Source organism: Rhea americana, unplaced genomic scaffold (genome assembly GCF_003343005.1).
Source record: "Rhea americana isolate MKP2758 unplaced genomic scaffold, rheAme1 scaffold_172, whole genome shotgun sequence".
Taxonomy (NCBI): domain Eukaryota; kingdom Metazoa; phylum Chordata; class Aves; order Rheiformes; family Rheidae; genus Rhea; species Rhea americana.
Window position 1 is genome coordinate 1,883,054 of NW_028185839.1, and position 19,111 is coordinate 1,902,164.

The window sequence follows — 19,111 nt, forward strand, 5'->3', positions numbered from 1 at the left end:
CCGCGGGCAGCCTCGCCTCATCACCCATACACCGCCCTGGCTGGGCTGGCAGAGGGACTTGCATCCACCCACCCTGTCCCCTTTTTTGTCACCTGCAGTGCGCCACCTCCTAGGAGCCACCATCGCTCTTTGTCYGCTTGCCTGTTGCTCCCTCTTTTCAGCTGCTCTTCAGCAGAACCTGTGCCGGGGCATCTCTCCTCCCTCGGCTGCTGCTCGTTCCCTCTCTTGCCGGCCTTTCCCCGGAAACGGGCCAACAGCCCCGCCAGCTTGGGCGGGCTCCGAGGCTGCCAGGCAGGCACCGAGGTGGTTTGCGAGGTCTGCGGCGTTTGGGGTGCTATCTCRGGGAAAGGCGGGCATGTGCCAGAGCGGTGGCGGTGTTTTCCATAATCAATCCCGTTGGGAACAGCATGTTCCTGAGTTAGGGCCGGAGGCAAGCTTCATGCCGCGTTTCTCTGCAGATCTGTCCTTGGGACTTAATCTCAAATCTGTTATCGCTGCCCCGATCAAGCACTGGAAGTCAGCGATACTGGTCACAGCGGTTTTGATATCCCTTCAAGCTATTTTTCCCCCCTGACCAGCTCGRGGTGGTTCAAGCCGATTACTTTCCCCCGTTAGCTATGCTTGCAAGCATGTGTGTGTTGAGAAGAGGGGGTTGGCTCGTGCTGGTTTYGCGACGTATAAAACCCGCGTGCCCTTCTGCCTGCCTGCTCCAGAGCCGCGCGTCCCTGTCCCTCGTGAGGTGCCGCAGGTGGCGGCACCATGGCCGAGTTGCCGGCCCCGGAGCTGCCCGCCGACCCAGCTCACTGCAGCGGCAGGTTCACCATCAGCACGCTGATCGGTGCGGAGGAGGGGGGCAAAGCTGCCTACGGGGCCGCTGAGGCCGCCAGCTACGACAGCGCACATGCCACCCACCTCTCCGGGGGCACGCTCTACATGAGGACTTTTGGCTACAACACCATTGACGTTGTGCCYGCTTACGAGCATTATGCCAACAGCAAGGTGGCCGGTGATGCCAGGAAGGGGAGGCCCTCGCTGGCGGACCTGCACTCCATCCTGAAGGTAAGAGGGACTCTGCTGCACCGCGCATGGTGGGGACGTCCTGCAGTGTGTCTTCAGCACCTCTTCCTGTGCCACCTCTGTAGCGACCTGCTTTCTACCACTGGCTTCTGCGGGGCTGAAAGCAGCTCCAGCACCCAAGAAGGTCCATTAGTCGTCTTGGAACGACAAATAAAAACCCAGCCATAGCATTCTCTTTTGGGCTGTTTGCATCCAAAGTGACATGCAGTGGATGAAATCCTAGCAAAGAGCCTGCTGGGTTCTGCTCCCGACCCATCCCAACCTGGCACGAGGGCGCCTGGAGGGGACCCGGCTGGCTGAAACCCTCCTGGCTGCCAGGCCCAGCTCTGCTGTGTTCTCAAGGAGAAGGTCTTGCCTAAAAGGCCCAAACAGAGCAAAAGGGGGTTGTGCCGGGAGCAAAAAAGTGCGGGGTTTGCCCCTCTCCGTGACRGCATTCCGGTAGCCAGGCTCTTCCCGGTAACTGGCAAAAGGCAGCTTTTTTCCACCTAAAGGCAGAGTTCCCATTTGTCCCTGCGGAGACCCAGCTGTTCAGAGGAGCGATGCAGGACTGTGCTGCCTGGGGCATGYGCGAGGGTCCCTGCGCGGGCTCTGCTCAGGCAGACCTGCAGTTCCTCCGTTTCTGCCTTCAAGCCGTGCAGAAGCAGCCAGCCCCTGCGGATGGGAGCAGAAGAGGCCCTTAGCGCATGCATCTCCCGCAGGGACCTGTTTGTTCGGTGGCAGGCGGTGGAACCCGGGGAGCCCTTCCCCTCTGGAAACTGCAGCCCTGACCGTTCGCTGCTTTTGGGCCTCTTGGGCTTAAAGCATGAACRTTTGCGATATACCAGCGCAGCAAGGTGAGAGGAGGCCTCCCGAGAGCCCTCCCCGCCGTGACCTGCCTCCCTGTTGCCCCCGCAGCCTGATGCGAGCCACCTCCACAAGCCCGTGTACGAGCCCCAGCGAAGCAACGGCCTGCCTGAGGATGAGGTGGGTGAGGACCACAAGGCCCCCCTAGAGGAGCCCGTCCGCTTCGGATGGATCAAGGGTGTGATGGTAAGTGTGGACCCATCCAGGCAGGAGGAGGCTGAAGAGCGTGGCTTGCCCTATGGTGCCATCCCACGGTCTGTCTTCTGCCCCTTTGCTGCTGTCCCGCTCGGGGAACCAAACCCAACTCTTCAGGCAGGGCATAGCGTGGACTTGGCTAGAATGTTCTTTTTCCAGCATATGTTTTTTTTTGTAAGCATCTATATTCTTTGAATAATTTGACTGTCCTCCTTGATGGGTCATTTTCAAGTCCAAGCTGCTGATCTGGAGCTACCTCTCCTGGAGGACCAGGAGACCTAATGCAGCTCTCAAAGTCCCCAGGTGGCTGTTCCCTGCCGTACGGTCTGCAGAGCCTACACTCACAGAAGACCGYCCCTCTGTGTCCCCCCTCCAGATTCGCTGCATGCTGAACATCTGGGGAGTGATTCTCTACTTGCGCTTGCCCTGGATCACAGCCCAGGCAGGAATTGGTGGGTGCTTCTCTGCTCTCGCAGTACTRCTTAGTGCAGGCTCAGTCTTTGGTCCTTCCATGGCTCCAAATACATGAGGTATAAGGTGAGGGGAGTGTAAGTGTTGGTGGCATTGAGCACGGGTCAGGAATGGGGACAAAGAGAGATTTGGGGCCCTCAGAGGCACCCTGGGAGGAGTGGGTTGAGGAGGTGGACTGCAAAGCGACTGTGGGGCCGTGCAAGTTTTAGGGTAGACTGGAGGCATCAATGAAGCAGTGAGCTGAGCTGGTTTCTCCTGCTGCAGCACTGACGTGGCTGATCATCCTGATGTCCGTGACGGTGACCACCATCACTGGCTTGTCCATCTCTGCCATATCTACCAACGGCAAAGTGAAATCAGGTAGCGTCCCCACCTCACACTTCTGGCTGCTGTGTGTCTGGGGCGCTGTCCCCAGCTGCAAGCCTGCAACCACACCACAGGGAGAGGCTCCTCTTAACTTGCTGCCCRGCGTGGCATGCTTTTATTACAGGCAGGTCGGGACCACAAGAGATCACCCTTCTGCTCCACAGAGGTTCAGCCCCACCAAACCCATCCTTAACAGCTGGGTTCTTTTTACAGCTTCTGTTGATGCAAACTCTTTACAGCCCTTGCCAACTTTATGGCTAGAGAGCCTTGCCTGATGAGCTCTGCTTGTCTCCTCCTTGAGACATCCTCATAATGAAATGCTGAGTGGAAAGGAGATTTTATCTCAGCAGGCACCTTTGCCAGCAGCTCTATCATATTCTGCTTAATTTGGGACTCTGTACTTTGGAATGGATATTAAAATATCATAAAGAGTTCAGAAAGAGTCTATAGCAGTGAGTAGTAACCTAAAAATTGAAGTCCAAGCAAGCACCTCCGGTGGTAGAGATGCAGCTCCATCACCTAGAAATGCCTCTTGCTTGTTGGTAAAAATTTCTTGGTTCTTCTTAAAACTGACACAAGCAGGAGTTGGATGCTTTTAGTGGGGCATAGGGGGATGATGAAGCATGCATGGGGAGAGGAAGAGAGCAAGCAGCTGATTTCACAAGGTGTTTCTGCTGTGTTAGGGGGCACCTATTTCCTTATCTCAAGAAGCCTCGGGCCAGAGCTGGGCGGTTCTATCGGTCTGATTTTTGCCTTTGCAAATGCGGTGGCTGTGGCCATGCACACTGTGGGCTTTGCAGAAACCGTCCGTGATCTGCTCCAGGTAAGAAATCAGAGCCGTGCCTTCGAGATCCCATCACAGCCTCTCTCTGCATGTCCTTCATAACCAGCTCTTGCTGTTGCAAGACGCAAAAATGTGTTTTCATCTCGTTTCTGCTGTGTCTSTCTCTCTGACTGCTCACAGCGAAGTGTGAGGTCGCTAGGGCAGGCTGGATGCTTGCACCACACAGACCCGACACAAGCRAGTAGTTAATTATCAATATTTGTGTTAATGTTGGAGCACTGATAATCAGCCATCAGCAGTTAAAACTGGTGGAAATCACTGGTGGTTAGATCARGCAAAGATTTATTTACTCCTCTGTTCCAAATTGCTCTCAGTTCATGGCTAATCTCTATAATATATCCTTTCCTTTGTGAATTAGAATTGGTATTTTTATTCTTTATGTTTCTTTTCACTAGCATTTTTGAGATGACTCCTGCAAGGGTTATATTCCTGGGTGTGCATTTCCCACTTGACAAACCATGATCTAGGTAACGCTCAGATTATCTTGGTGCCCCTTTGTACAACTGAAAAGAGCTGCAAGGTGCCTTCCTGGCTAAAACATGGGTGTAACTAAAGGTCATAGTGTCGCACTGTAGAACAGAAATCTGGAAAACTGCTGCACAAAGTGGGTTTGAAGTGATYCCCTGTGGAATCGTGATAGCTTACTGTGTGCTAGAACAAAAGAAAGATAGCTTTGAGCTCCCACTTYAACATATTTTCTGTGTGTATCAATTAAAAACGCTGGAGAAGGCTCGTGGTGGTGGTGGTGTCCCAGGGTGGCAGGACACTGATGTGTGCTTCCCTTCTCAGGAATATAACTCTCTCATCGTAGACCCCACAAATGACATCCGCATCATCGGGGTCGTGACAGTGACAGTGCTGCTTGGGATTTCCTTGGCGGGAATGGAGTGGGAGGCCAAGGTAATACATGTTTCTTAGGCTCAACCAGCCCAGTCTTATTCTCAAAGGCTATAGAGTGTATTTTGGCCCACACATCRGTTACTCTCTAACAGAGTACACTGCTGATTGCTTCGGTAACTGGTGCGGCTATGCCTGCCTCCCATGAAGGACCTTTCGGAGAGCTGCTGGAGAGGCTCCAGGGGTCAGGGAATTACTTCCAATTCCTGCATATCCCGAGGCCCCCAGTGCAGATGCTGCACTAGGATTGCCAAGGGGCAAGAAGGGGGATTGGGGGAGCCCCAAAGCCCCTCGGGCTAGGGGGAACAGTAACACCTCAACACTAGCTTGCTGAAGGTGGCAGAGCACTGCTGCAGCTTGGAAGAGTAGCCCAGGCAGTCAGAAGAACAGATGGTGGCTGTTCATAGCTCTCACCAGATAGCTGGACACAGACTAGGATTTCTCCTAACATGACTTTTTACTCCAGCTAGCATTTGTAGGGAGYGCATACCTAAAAAGCTGATCCCTCCTCTGAATCTTTTTGATCTCTCAGGCACAAATATTGTTCTTCCTGGTCATTTTGGTTTCCTTCATAAACTACCTGGTGGGGACGGTGATCCCAGCCACAGCAGAGAAGCAAGCAAAAGGTTTCTTCAGCTACAGAGGTGAGTCTGCCATGTGTTGTGATTACACTAGATGCATCAGAAGATCAAAGCAAATAGCTGGAATCTGGCTCTTTGTTGCCATTTCAGGAGAAAATTACTACGGAAAAGTGCTTATCAGYTGTGAGAGCTGACAGATCCCTGGTTGTGATTGTTTAAGCAGCAATGAAGTGTTCCTCTTCAAATTGAATCATTTTGTCTGTTGTTTTTCAAATAACCCKAAGTCAGACTGCTTCCCTGAATCAAAACCTGCAGGCAGGCATTATGTATCACATCGGTACCTATCTCTCATTTTACGTGATCCTGCTACCAGTGAAAGGTCAAAAACAGCAAACCAAAGCCCATGTAACACCCTCTTCTGCTTCTCGTTTTTCTTTCCTGCTCAGTCCCAAGTCCCACAGGCAGATCAGGCCAGGCRTGAGCCCTCCCTTTTGAGAGGAATRTTGCTCCTCAGACACTTAAATCCCCCAGACCTCAGGACACAGAGTGGAGGAGATCCTTGAAACCATGCCCCCATGTCTTTCCCTTCAAGTAGCACAGTGTGAGGCAGGAGTTGGCATCAGCCCTGCCTGGAGTGGCTCAGAGTCATTAAAAGCACAGTGTGTAACCAACTGTGGTCACATTACAATGGGAGTTTGCCTTTGTTAGTGCTGTTCCAGCTGGGATGCTTTAATCAAGAGAAAGCCCAATGGGAAGATCCTGATCTGAAGTATTAAATGGAAGTGCTTCTTCTCTGCTTCTTCCCCAGCTGACATTTTTGCCCAGAACTTTGTGCCCAACTGGCGGGGACCTGAGGGCACCTTCTTCGGTTTGTTTTCTATTTTCTTTCCATCAGCAACTGGCATCTTGGCTGGAGCCAACATTTCAGGTGATYTGAAGGTATGTTTTGACCGTTCCTACCCGAGCAGACATGTCTAGGGGAAGGGAAACTGGCAGGGGCAAGACGGAGCTCTGGAGTTSCATGGGACAAGGCATGGCCAAACCTTGGCGGAACCTAGCCCTAAAACAGAATTGTTTTAGATTCAGGTCCTGTTTTCCCTAGGGAACTGGTTCCAGTTTTGGTCCAGCTTTTAGAGATGATCACTTGTCTAAACTGAATTATAACTGCTTTCATAAAGTAGCCAAAATTAAATGTGACTTAGTGGTGCTCCAGGAAAGCTGTTTTGTAACTCTTGAGATCTCTTTGAGGACAGGATCCTGCTGTGGCAATTCCCAAAGGCACCTTGATGGCTATATTCTGGACCACGGTGTCCTACCTGGTGATTTCTGCTACAATTGGTAAGCAGTGTGCCATAGGGTAAGCTGGGTGGGGATCCTGAGGACATGCACAGGCACAGGAAGCCTGGTGGGTGATGGATATGGTCTGTGGGAGCTGAGTGAGCTGTACAAATGAGGATCGATACTCTGATCTAAGTACTTGCAGATGTTTGTGTTGATTCCTGCTGATTCCTGCTAGGTTACAAGGGGCAAAATCCTTTGAGTGGCAAAACAGAGCATTTTGGCGACAACTTGTGACTTTGTTCAGGCTCCTCAATCCAGCCTCATGCAGAGGTGCAGCCCCACCATGGGAATTCAGGGGACTTAGGAAGCAAAATGTCTGCACGGACCTGGGTTGCACAAACCTGCAGCCAGCAGGACCAGACAAAAGGGCGAATGTGTAAAGAAGCTGGCCATGGTCTGACGCTGCACACAGCATGCGTGAGCCCCAGGACAGGAGCCCGGGAGCAAAAGGTGTTTTGCTGCCTGAACATGGTGCTGCTTCAGCACTGGGGGCACGCGCCCTGCAGTTTCATTGTGGCTGTCTCGCTTCTGGGCTTGGAGCAAGTCTGGCGCTGTGCTGCCAAACTGCTCTGCAGATTCGTTCCAGCTCTAATCCCAAAGCGTGCTCTGGGCGGTAAGACATGGCCCTAGGAGGCTTGCAGCGGGACAAACTGCAGAGGGAGGGACAGAAGCGAAAGAGGCTCTGCTCTCGCAGGCGCGTGCGTGGTCCGAGATGCCTCTGGGAGCCTCAATGACACCATCGGGGCTGGCTCGCTGGGCTGTGAGGGTTTGGCATGTGGCTACGGCTGGAATTTCACCGAATGCATGCAGAAGCAGAGCTGCCGCTACGGACTCAGCAACTACTACCAGGTAGTGCCTCATGACCCTGGATGGCGGGGTACTAGCGAGGCCAGGCCGGGGGTGGATCTCCAAGAAGATCTCCGGCTGATGGCACAGCCACTCTGTCACCCCTCTGTGCTTGCAAACTCGGTCTCTCCTCATCCCGCCACAAGCAGAAACCCTAACCCATATCTCAGTGCTGCTGGGGACTGTTTATGGCTGGTTTCTGTCTTGTAAGGGACAGATTCCTGCACCAGGAATGAGGCACCAGCCTCCTACATCCTGCTTTGACTTGTGCCCAGAGTTTCCAGAGAAGAATGTGTCACGGTGGGCAGGGAGGGGTTTTGTGCTTGTGCAGTTAAAGGCTGACATGGGACATGAGGGGGGATTTGTTCTGTGCGGGCAGAGCTTGCTTTTGGATATAGCTGGACTCCACTCCTGGGTAGCACTGAGGGAAGCAGAGGATTGTGGACAGCGCGGAGGGGAGCAGGCTAGGTGTCASAGAGCTTTTGGGGCTGTTGTGCTGGGGTGCTGCAGTGATCTGACCGCCTGGTTTTCCGGTAGAGCATGAGCATGGTGTCCGGATTCGGCCCTCTCATCACAGCTGGGATCTTTGGTGCTACTCTGTCCTCGGCACTGGCCTGCCTTGTCTCTGCCCCAAAAGTCTTTCAGGTGAGGTGCCATCCAAAGGTCCAGCGGAGCAGGATGGTGCGGGGGGAGGCAGAGGACTGAGAAAGAGCTGCCAGTGCCTCCTGTCATCTTGGGCTTAGAAGCAATATCTGGGAGTTCAGATAGATAATTACCAAGCAGAGCCCACGGATTGGGCTGATTTACAGGCAGAGCAGACAGGGCTGTTGCCTTCCTGTTAGCACCGCGTGCTCTGGCATGTCTTTCCCAACAGAAGGGCGAAGGCTTGCTGGTGCTGCCCACCCACGTCCCGGTCACTGCCCAGCCAGCTCCATGCTTTGTCCTGCCACTGCCAGCTGGAAATAACTCACTGCACGGCCAGGTCTTTGCTGGCGTACAAAGTGTCCTGCGCTCCCAGCCTCACCGCCTGGGCGACATGCTTAAGTTCTGCAGCGTTTACAGCTTGGGCAGGTTTGCAAGTTGTGTTAACTGTGGTAATTAGTATCGAGCAAACTATATTAAGGAGGTGCAGAAAATGTATGTCTGAGAGGACAGCTATTCTCCAGGGAGTGAATGCAGCCAGGCACGAGGTAGCCCTGGGCAAAGATTCTGCAGTTTGTGAAGGTGTGAGGCAAATTCTGCCCTTGCATCAGGGACATGTGCAATAGCCCTGAGATGCTGCTTCACAGGCTTGCTGGGAGCCTCATCTTGGAGGGGGCTGAGGTTTCTCCCAGCATCATGCCCTCAGCTCAGCCTCTCCCCAGGAGTGAGTCTCAGCCATAAGCAGCACTGGCAGAGGATGCAGGGCTCCCAGTGCCTCTTAGGTGTTTCTTCCTGCAGTGTCTCTGCAAGGACCAGCTCTACCCTCTCATCGGCTTCTTTGGGAAGGGCTATGGGAAGAACAGCGAGCCCATCCGTGGGTACGTGCTGACCTACGCCATTGCCGTGGGTTTCATCCTGATTGGTAGGTGCTTCCTCTGGATTCRCACACCTCTTGCCCCCAGCCAGCTCTGTCACAGTCTCCTTGGCCACCTGCGTAACTCGGCCTTGGTCCACTTCCTGGTGGCTCCAGGGTGAAGGGTCTCTATCTCCCCCCTGCAGCTGAACTCAATTCCATAGCCCCCATCATCTCCAACTTCTTCCTGTGCTCTTACGCGCTGATCAACTTCAGCTGCTTCCATGCCTCCATCACCAACTCGCCAGGTGGGCTGTGTGACACTGAGGAGATGCCTGGGTCCCAGGCATGCCAGCTCCTCTGCCACCGCAGAGCTCCTCATCTCTCCAGACTAATGAGAGCTGGGCAGTAGCTGCCGTCTGTCTTTGCATGCAGGGTGGAGACCATCATTTAGGTATTACAGCAAGTGGGCTGCTCTGTTTGGTGCGGCTGTGTCCGTTGTGATCATGTTCCTGCTGACGTGGTGGGCCGCCCTGATAGCCTTTGGCATCGTCATCTTCCTCCTGGGATATGTGCTCTACAAAAAGCCAGGTGAGTAGCAGGGGCTCCTGGCACTGCAGCCTTTGGGTAGCACTGGTGCCTGGGGCGGTGGAGGCTCCCCAGGCTGCAGGTGGCTCACTCTGCGTTGCGCAGTCTCCTGTCTGCTTGCCTGCCAGGGAGAGGATGTCCCAGGGCAGTGAGAGCCCTCGTTTTGTGTCACTCTGGCAAGCGAGCAAGCACCTAGGTGTGCATCACTGCTCTGGGGTAGTGCAGGAGGTGTTACCTTGGGCGCTAAGCCAGCCCTTCTCACTTTTCTGTTGCACGTGAATGCCACCGCAGATGTGAACTGGGGTTCGTCTGTGCAAGCAAGCTCATACAACCTGGCCTTGAACTACTCTGTGGGGCTCAGTGAAGTGGATGAGCATGTCAAGAACTACAGGTGAGTGCTGCTTTCATTCAATGCTCAAAACTTAGTGGAGGGAGACCGAAGGCGAGGCTGCCTCCTCTTCCTGCAGACCCAGGGCAGATTCCCCCCCTACAGACTCGTTCCTGTGATGGCCCTCGGCATGTCTGGCCACAGCAAAAACGGGAGAGCCTGGGCTGATGGGCTTCAACATCCCAGGTCCTCTCTGCAGCTTTGGCTTATGGGCAGAACTGCAGATGCGGGGAGGACCGTTCACGTTACCTTTCCCAGCACAACTAGATACAGAACCGTTGTTCTCTTATGATCCCAAAGGATCAAGGATGGACCCCCAGCCATATCTTTTGTCTCATCCTAAAGATACTTCCTATAGTTGCTGATAGCCACACATGAGAAAAGAGATACTATTCCTTCCAGAGAGATTTAGTGACTTCTTACTGTATAAACAGCATGTCCTCTGCTTTCTCTTTAGACCTCAATGCCTGGTGTTAACAGGCCCTCCCAATTTCCGTCCAGCCCTGGTGGATTTTGTGGGCACTTTCACCAAAAATCTCAGCTTGATGATCTGTGGGAATGTGCTGATAGTGAGTATTCGCAGAGCGCTGCTCTTTCTCCCTCAGTTAAAAGGATAACAACCCCAAGAGAGGATGTAAGGTCTAGTCAGATCCCAGTATTTGGACATCTGTCCAAGGTTAATAGTGGGGAAGCTTTTCATGTTTCATGCAGTAATATTAAAACCAGGAGGGTCTTTACTACTCAATGCACCTAGCACAAAGTGTGGCTCTTTCTCTCTACTCCTTGGGAGGGAGTAAACTTAAATGGATGAGAAGGGGGCTACAACCAAACATTTCCATTCAAACTGTAGCAGCAGGTGCTTTTACTTCTGAATGTCATAGTTTTTTGTCCTCATTCAAGGCTGAGGAGTTGCGTTTCAGGATCCAAATACACTGAATTTTGGACAGCACAGGCACTGTGTTTTGGAGCCCCGATGCTCTGCCACGGCTATTGAGCGATGCAGCCATGTTGTTACAACTGGCGACACAGCAGCTTGCAAAGTCCTAGCTGGGTGAGAGAAAGTAAGGATTTTAAGCCCCCTTAACAAGGGGTCCTAAGGTATCAGAGTAATCCACAGTCTGATCCTGGTGAGAGCAAGTAAGAAATCACCCGTTCCCATTCAACTAGAGAAAGAAGAAAATCAGGCCACATAAAAAACGCATTTGGTTCCTGGTCTTGGGGGAAACTAGCAATCTGTGGGAGGTGGTCTAGAAAATGCATTAGAAAAATCTGAATTGTGTCTTGATTGGATCACTGAACCAGTGATTTAAATATGCATGCTTATGTGCCACCTAATGATGAATTAAAAGCAAGACTGTTCCTACTGGCAGTCTCTCCGGCTCATTAAGCAATATTGATGACATGCTTTAACATAGTTGTGGGCTAATAGCTTCCTGTTGCAGATGAATTGATAAAACCAAGATCAGACATTGCTCTTGTAGGACAAGGACATTGATCACAAGATGAGGTTGTGCTCTAGTGCATTCAGATCTTCAAGATCAAATCGTGATGAGAGCTTTTTGTGTTTGCCTGAGATAAAGCAGAAGCATAACTGCTCACACTGAGCCAGGTCAGCAAGAACATGATCATGCTGAGGCAGGCCAGCAGCAAAGCCACCAGGCTGGAGCCAGTGTCTGGCTCAGGGTGGCCTGGAGCAAGTCCTTTAGGTTGGTGTTTCCACACTTGAGGTTCAGGTATTCTGGATGCATAAAAGACCAGAGGCATGCTGTCTCTAGTCAAGTCTTCCAGATCCGTTGAGTCACTTGTCAGAGGAGATGTCAATATCCAGGACATACTACGTTAGGACTGTCTCCATCCAGCATTATTGTCAGTGGACATTTTGTCACTAATCCACCACGAGACTTAAGGTCTTAAGGCCTTAGTTCAACACGATGCACTGTGGCTCCCAAGTAATTGTGACGTTTTTGCCTTATACCTCTGACAGGTATTTTGAGACCTCAGGAGCTGATATTCACATCAGCTGTGCAGAGGACATGAAATGTAACAAATTCCAGCTGTTTTGCAAAAGGAGATTAATTATGCAACTGTTGGCATGGTATGTGTCAACTGTTGGCTATCAAAGCTCACGGGCATTTTGTTACAACAGCAGCTTTCCATGCATGCAGTGGTTAAGTCTAGGTCTTATCAGCGATTCAGGAAGGGAGGAAATGGAGCTCCTTGGTGATAAAATCGCCAGTTAAAAGGTGATCACTTGTTATGTATGCCTAGAATGCCAATGCTGCTGTTGTACTCTTTTCTCCTACTTCCCTACAGGGACCACGGAAACAGAAGATGCCAGAATCCAGGCTGATGTCTGATGGCCATACAAGGTGGCTTATCAAGAGGAAGATCAAGGCTTTCTATACAGACGTGGTAGCTGAGGATTTGAGAAGTGGAGTCCAAATACTTATACAGGTAGAGCAGCAAACCAGCTCAGCTCCGGCCTTGTGGGTAACATGGGTTAGGATTGCTTTAATGCTTCTGCTGATGAGTCTTCAGCCATTTTAAGGAGGACAGATCAGGCTTGCTGTGCCAATGTATTTGTTCAAGGGTGATTAAAAGCAACAGACCACCTCAGAATCTGATTCTTCCTCTCCCTTCTCTTCCATCTTCTGACCATTCTCCTCAACTACCTGACCCCTCTTTGCTCCCTTTCCACCACTAGATTGGACCCAGTGCTCTCACATGTGCAGAATGACAATACCCGCGTCCCTCTGTCTCCACAGAGAGATCTCCAAGAACATGCAGTAAATATCCTTCCTTCTTTCTTAGGCTTCTGGTCTTGGGAAGATGAGACCCAACATCCTAGCACTGGGGTATAAGAGGAACTGGCAGACAGCCCACCCACAGGCCATGGAGGATTACGTAGGAATCCTGCAGTACGCTGGGAAGCAGATGGGTTGACTGCTCATGTAACTTGCTTGGGTGATGGGAGGACTGTGTGAACACAGCAAATGATGATAGTGGTGTCCAGTTGGTCTCTTGCTGGTAGACAGTAAGCTGGATCTGTAGGTCCATCAGATGGCTCAGTGCCAGTATCTAACTTCAGGTCCATCACTGACTTGGAGTCATGGGGCAGAGCTGCTGTAGCACCTGGCAGAAGGGTGTGTGCTGATGGGTGGTAGATGGCATATGCGAGGTGAGTTCAGGGACACTTCCGCTGCCTGCGGGAACACACGGGCTTGGTGTCTCCAGGCTGCTGCCTTCCTTCTGCTGGCTGATGGTAAAGTGACAGCAACCTGTTTTCCTTAAGAGAGCAAGGATTTTCATGCAAACTCATGACAGAAACTGCAGGTACATAGTGGTTTAGCTATTGCTCTTGGCTGGAATAGATGGATTGCCTTTCTCTCAGATTTCTGTGGGAATTGCTGTTAAAGACCATGGGCCCCACCATGACCAGACTCACATGTGCAGCAGCACGAACAGCATACTACCTGTTCCTGTGGTGTTGTCAGATACAAGTCGGTCAATGTTAACTGCCTTCTCTTGCTCTCCTTCCAGCGATGCCTTTGATTTCAAGTATGGTGTGTGCTTAATGAGGATGAAAGAAGGGCTGGACATCTCTAGAGTGATGCAAGCTCACAGTAAGTGTCCGCTGACACTTACCCGGAAGGGAGGTGTTGCTCTTACCAGAGCTAGCTCTGCCTGTGGCATGTTCCCCCCATCTTCTTTTCTTTAGAGGAAAAAGGGATCCAGTTTTGGGGTGACCAGTGCAGCCTGGAGGTGGGGGTCAGATGTGGAGCCTGAGGTCTGAGTGTCGGCACGTGAGCTGAGTGTGCAGTGCTGTGGGTCACATCAGACAGCACTGCATCTCTAGGCAAAGGCCATGGACCCAGCACCTTCTTGGGACGTAACTCCTGGGGCTGGTACAAAGGCAATCAGGATGGGTACACACGCCCCTCACATTGCTCTGTAAATCTCACCTGCAGTGAGGAGTGGGTCAAGGGCATCTGTGTGCCTGAGGGAACATGGGGCTCTGAGGAGATAGAGGCACATGCAGTGAGGTGTGTGGGACTCAGGGACATAGGACTGTCTGGGACTATTCTTGTTATGGTCACCAATTGTGAAAAAATGCAGCAGGATKCTAAGACTGGGTGGGTCCCTGGGACTGACTCTGCTCCCTTGTATTCGTATGTCCTGCTGACAGAAGCATGTTTATTTGTCCATCTACCATACTTTGAAAGATTCAGCACATTTTGGCTAAAGACGAAATTCATCCGCTTGTCTGATACAAACGCTGCGGTTATTTTAGTCCCCTTGGAACCCTCCAAGGAGCGTAACTGGGGTCTGTTCCTTGTGCTGACCTGGACCAGAATGAATGCTACCTAAAGCAGACTCCACCTTCAGCACAGACTCAGGCCTGAGTGCCTGCAYGGAGGTTAGCTGGGCTGCAGCACTGGTTCGTGCTTTCCATCTGCTCTGTTCTCACTGTCTTTGTTCCTCTCATTTCCTCCCTCCCAGTTAACCCGATGTTTGAGCCAGCAGACGACCACAAAGAGAGTGGCACGAGCGGCACAGCAGCCCCGGTCACAGGCACATGTCAGTTCTCATTAGGTTCTTTACAAAATGCTTTTTCTGGACATGCAGCATAACTGAGTGGTGGTCTATCAGATGAACCGAGACCTGGTGCCAGCTCCAGCACAGAGGGTCCTGCAGTCTGGGGACATCCATTTGGAGGGCTGCATTTATAAGCAAGGGTACCAGCCTATGCTGAGTCAGGTTTTGCATTTTCCCAAGATTGGGGATATTCAGATCAGCACCAGCCTTAACTCTGGGTTGATTTTGAAGCACTGGCAGAATAAGGCTTGGAGGTCTTTGCAGCGTAGGCAGCAGGCATGTTCAGTGCTCTGAATACAAACTAGCTGGGAAGAGCAGACAAGTCTGGAAGCAACAACCTTGAGGTAAAGGGCATGGACTCACAGTATACCATGTCTACGCAATGGAGACACGCTGCTGAAAGGAGCATCCCCTCCCTCTCTTGCTGAGGCGGTCCTCTGCTCCCCTTGCTGCAGATCTAGCACTAGTGTGATGGAGAGGCGGATGGGAGCAGGAATTTGAGCCTTCCCTTGGCTCAGCGAGCTGCTCTGACTTAGCCTGCAGCCACACTAGTGCAGCGCATGAGGCGGGAGGCAATACGTAGCACGGCCTCGTCCCCAACAGTGGCAAGGTAGAAGGGCTGCCTATGCACCCTACAGTTGCTGCCCTCTTTGCAGCTGGGATTTTTAGTATCCCTCGGAGTTATGAATTTCATCTCTCAGCTCATCTTTGAAGGTATCTTGCTGGTCTGCTTGAGTAATGCAGGTGACAACAGTGGGATCTTGCCAGGTGTTTCCAGTTGTCACTGTGTGCTTGCACTCTTCTCTATGTGAAGTATCCCAGGAGAGCAGGTTTCACCCACATAGCTTCCCCCAGGACCTTTTGATGAGACAACCCTACTAACCAGTGTAATGCCAGCTATTTCCTCCCCTCGCCAACCTGGCCATGCTAGCAGCTGTTTTCCTTCATGACAACTGCTGCTGCTCATGCCAGACCTTGTACCACTGGCTGTGGGAACATCTCTGCGCAAGTACAGAGCTGGTGGGGTTTCAGGTCTCTCTTGCTCATGCTGGGATTCTTCCTTGCTTTTCCAGTGGACCCTGATGCCTTGGTAGCTGGACAGCAGGCAAGCACCATCTTCCAAACTGATCAGGGCAAGAAGACCATTGACATTTACTGGCTCTTTGATGATGGAGGTAATGTTTGCCTTTAATTAATACAGTTCCTTTATGAGACAGTCTGACCTTCTAACGCAAACCTGTCATCTCCTTTCCATGCAGTCCCAGGGAAGCTTAGTCCTTGTTGCTGCGCTCACAGCACACTGAGGAAACAAATTACTGGGCTCGGTTACCCCCTTGTTGCAAAGACGCAGGTTGTCAGCACCAAGGCCTCTCCAGTGCTCCTGTCCCAGTGCTTCCGGTGGTTCCATACATCTGGAAGGTCGAGGGGCTTTGCCAGGATGGTGCCAGAAGCCTGCAGTACAGCAGGGAATTGCGAGCAGCTTCTTATGCTGCAATAGCAGGCAATATAACGGGCTTCTAAAAAAGACAGGCAGAGAGCACAGTAAAAATGTACCATGAGTGTTTCGCACTGGCAGAGCACTAACAAGCCCTTGGGGCCGTCTCTGTCTCTCGATTTGGAGTCCATGCAGGTGTCTCGCCGCTGAACGCAAGTGAGCGGGCTTAGCGTCTCGCTGTGCTCTCCAACAGGTCTCACGCTCCTGATTCCCTACCTCCTTGGGCGCAGGAAGCGGTGGGGAAAGTGCAAAATCCGGGTGTTTGTTGGCGGGCAGATCAACAGGATGGACGAAGAGAGGAAGGCGTAAGTGAGGACCCAGTAGCAGTTACTTTTTCCCAGGAAATTCCTGCCTAACCCAAGGGCCCCAGAGCCCTAATGGGAGTAGGGAGGATCCCAGTCTGACTTGCTTCTGAAGCAATGTAAGCCTCGTGCCTTGGAAAATACAAAGACATCGAAATATGGAAGTAGGATGGGAAAATGCAAACTAAGGAATACAGCAGGATTTTCCTATAGGGAAAAGGCCAGGAGCAGATTGCTCATGAGCAGCAGCACCTGGGTATGTGACAGAGCGCTGCAGCACRGCCATTGCGCTAGCTGGCAGATGCCATTTCATATACCGCACTGTCAGGGCAGCAATGGCCTGTGGCCTGAGGGCACCCCTGTCCCCAGCCACCCGGGAGGCTCTCACAAGGAGCAAGAGGGAACAAGGAGAGCAGCAGCATCCAACAGCTGAGGAAAAGGAGGCAAGGGAGGCACGGGCAAATTCATGCAGCAAGGCCATGGGCACAGTTCGCTCTGCCTGGGACCGCTGATCATTTTCAGTTTGCTGAGACGGGTGGGAAAACGCTTAAGAAGATTTCTCACTATTTAGAAGCATACTTTTTTTGAAACTCCCCCTTTTTCTGTTTGGCAGGATCGTGTCGCTGCTGAGCAAGTTCCGCCTTGGCTTTCATGAGGTCCACATCCTTCCAGACATCAACCAGAAACCCCGGCCCGAGCAGTAATTTCCACAGCTTTCTCCTAACCCATTTCATGCCGGTGACTGTGTGTGTCTGTGTGTGTGTCTGTGCACGCACACGTGTACCCACACATGCCTAAGAGCACATATGCCCAAGCCACTTTGCTCACCACCAACTGCATTTTGCATGGGCCCCTCCAGTTTCAGCACAGAGGGGTCATTTAAAACTGCAAAGAAAGAGGTAAGGAGACGACACTTAGCAACAGCCCTTCTTTGCATTTGCTTTTCATGGGAAAAGGCATCTGCCGGCAGCCGGAGGGGCTGAAGCTCTTTTGTCATCCCAAGAACAAGCTTGTGAAGGTGGCTGGTTAAAACTTAAAATCTTAAAGGATTTCTAAAATTCATGATTTTTAAAATGCAATTAAAAATTTTTTTCCAACACACTTACTAAACAGACAAAACCTGACAATAGTTTATTCCAGGCTGATATATTGTTTTCAGTAAAATGGGGGAAAAAACTGTCTAGCAGCAGAACAGCCCAGTTTCTGGGACTGTTCATCCAAGCTGTCCCCTCAGCAACAAAACACTCTCGCGAACGCCAGGATCTGGCCTCATTTCCCCAGGATGACACAAGCYACTCGGGCCCCACTCCCCAACAAACCACGTGCTTGTTTTGCAGCATCAAGAGATTTGATGACCTGATCGCTCCCTTCAGGCTGAATGATGGATTTAAAGATGAGGCTGCAGTGAATGAAATGCGGCACGATTGTCCCTGGAAGATTTCTGATGAGGAGGTCAATAGAAACAGAGCCAAGGTGGGACCCTTTCCAGCCCTGGCACAGGGGTAGGGGGAGGAAGGAAAGACACAACTGCTGGGCGTGCTGCTTCAAAGGGCACCCTAATTTTAAGTCAAAATTCAGTCTTCTGGGAAATTACCACCAAGCTGCCACTTTGGTTATTTTTGTGGTGGTGAACTCTCTCTCTTTGCTCCTTAGTCGCTTCGGCAAGTGAGGCTGAACGAGATTCTGCTGGATTATTCGCGGGATGCAGCACTCATAGCAATGTAGGTGGTAACAGCCCTGAGCACGAGCAGCCGGGTTCCCGGCCGTGCTGCTCCCCTTTTCGGCCCTGTCCTTTCGGGAAAGTGGGCACACTTTGCTGTTCATTTTCATGCTCCAACAGTGGAAATGATACCTTTGGGCTTCTTCCTCTGCACTTGCAGAGCCTGCACGGATCCTCACACCCTGAGCTCTAAGGGCTACAAAGCCAGCACGTCCCTGCACGGCTGCAACCGTGTCAAAGAGCCTAGCACGGCCCCTGCCCACAGGCAGGACCCCCACCGCGGTGAGGGCTACAGTGTGAGGGAGGATTTGGCTGTCACTTTCACCAGCTCTCCTGCTGTGCTGCTGGCCCCTGCTGTCCAACCAGAGATCACCCAGGCAGGCCCCAGGAAGGAAGTGTGTATGTGTGTGTACTGGTATTATTACGAAGATAATGTTATCTAGTAGCTGAACTAACCTGTGCATTAAGTGATTCAGGGAYGTTCTCTTGGGGATGTTCTTTTACAGCATTTTTTTCTTTAAGAAAAGATATCATTTTTTATAACCTACAAATTGGCATGTCTTTCAAAGAGGGACTAATTACTGACGGGAGTGCAGCGTGTGTGCTCACCCAGGCTGGGCGAGTCTCCGAGGGGTGAAACACTCCATGGAGCTGGCTGAAGGTTTCTCCCACCTCATCTTACTTTGTGTCYGTTTCCCCCCTTTCCAGCACGCTGCCCATCGGCCGCAAGGGACGCTGCCCCAGCTCCCTCTACATGGCCTGGCTGGAGACCCTCTCACAAGACCTGCGACCTCCTGTCATCCTGACCAGAGGAAACCAAGAAAACGTTTTGACCTTTTACTGCCAATAAAACATCCTCAATCCCTGCTGACTTGGGATGTGAATTTTTCAGGCCACCTTTGACCTCACAGCAGACTTTCCTAGGGTTTTGAGTAATAACTAACACATGTGGTTGCTCTCAAGGCATTGCTCCTGGAAAGCTCTAGCATATAACAGCTGCGTCTCTCTTAGGACATGCAGAAGCTCCAAGGAGGTTCAAATGAAAAATGAAGCCATCAGGAGGTTG

General features: G+C 51.7%; 1 protein-coding gene across 3 annotated transcripts; it reads left to right on the forward strand.

Moving 5' to 3' along the window:
• The first annotated feature begins 759 nt into the window (after window positions 1-759).
• SLC12A3 (solute carrier family 12 member 3) lies at window positions 760-18,895 on the forward strand. 3 transcript variants are annotated; one of them, XM_085301058.1, is made up of 26 exons: window positions 760-1,104; window positions 2,008-2,106; window positions 2,492-2,567; window positions 2,851-2,946; window positions 3,636-3,775; window positions 4,586-4,696; window positions 5,226-5,337; window positions 6,083-6,213; window positions 6,528-6,612; window positions 7,310-7,464; window positions 7,999-8,106; window positions 8,902-9,025; window positions 9,163-9,264; window positions 9,392-9,547; window positions 9,836-9,935; window positions 10,390-10,501; window positions 12,246-12,386; window positions 12,744-12,850; window positions 13,473-13,555; window positions 14,433-14,483; window positions 15,602-15,703; window positions 16,217-16,328; window positions 16,939-17,025; window positions 17,663-17,798; window positions 17,979-18,046; window positions 18,754-18,895. In XM_085301058.1, the coding sequence occupies exons 1-26, from the start codon at window positions 760-762 to the stop codon at window positions 18,893-18,895; spliced, it is 3,081 nt and encodes a 1,026-aa protein (XP_085157184.1). The 3 variants fall into 3 exon arrangements, with proteins under 3 accessions (XP_085157184.1, XP_085157183.1, XP_085157185.1); XM_085301057.1 differs by having other exon boundaries at window positions 760-1,059; window positions 1,972-2,106; window positions 14,433-14,510; XM_085301059.1 differs by lacking the exon at window positions 14,433-14,483 and having other exon boundaries at window positions 760-1,059; window positions 1,972-2,106.
• Window positions 18,896-19,111: the final 216 nt, after the last annotated feature.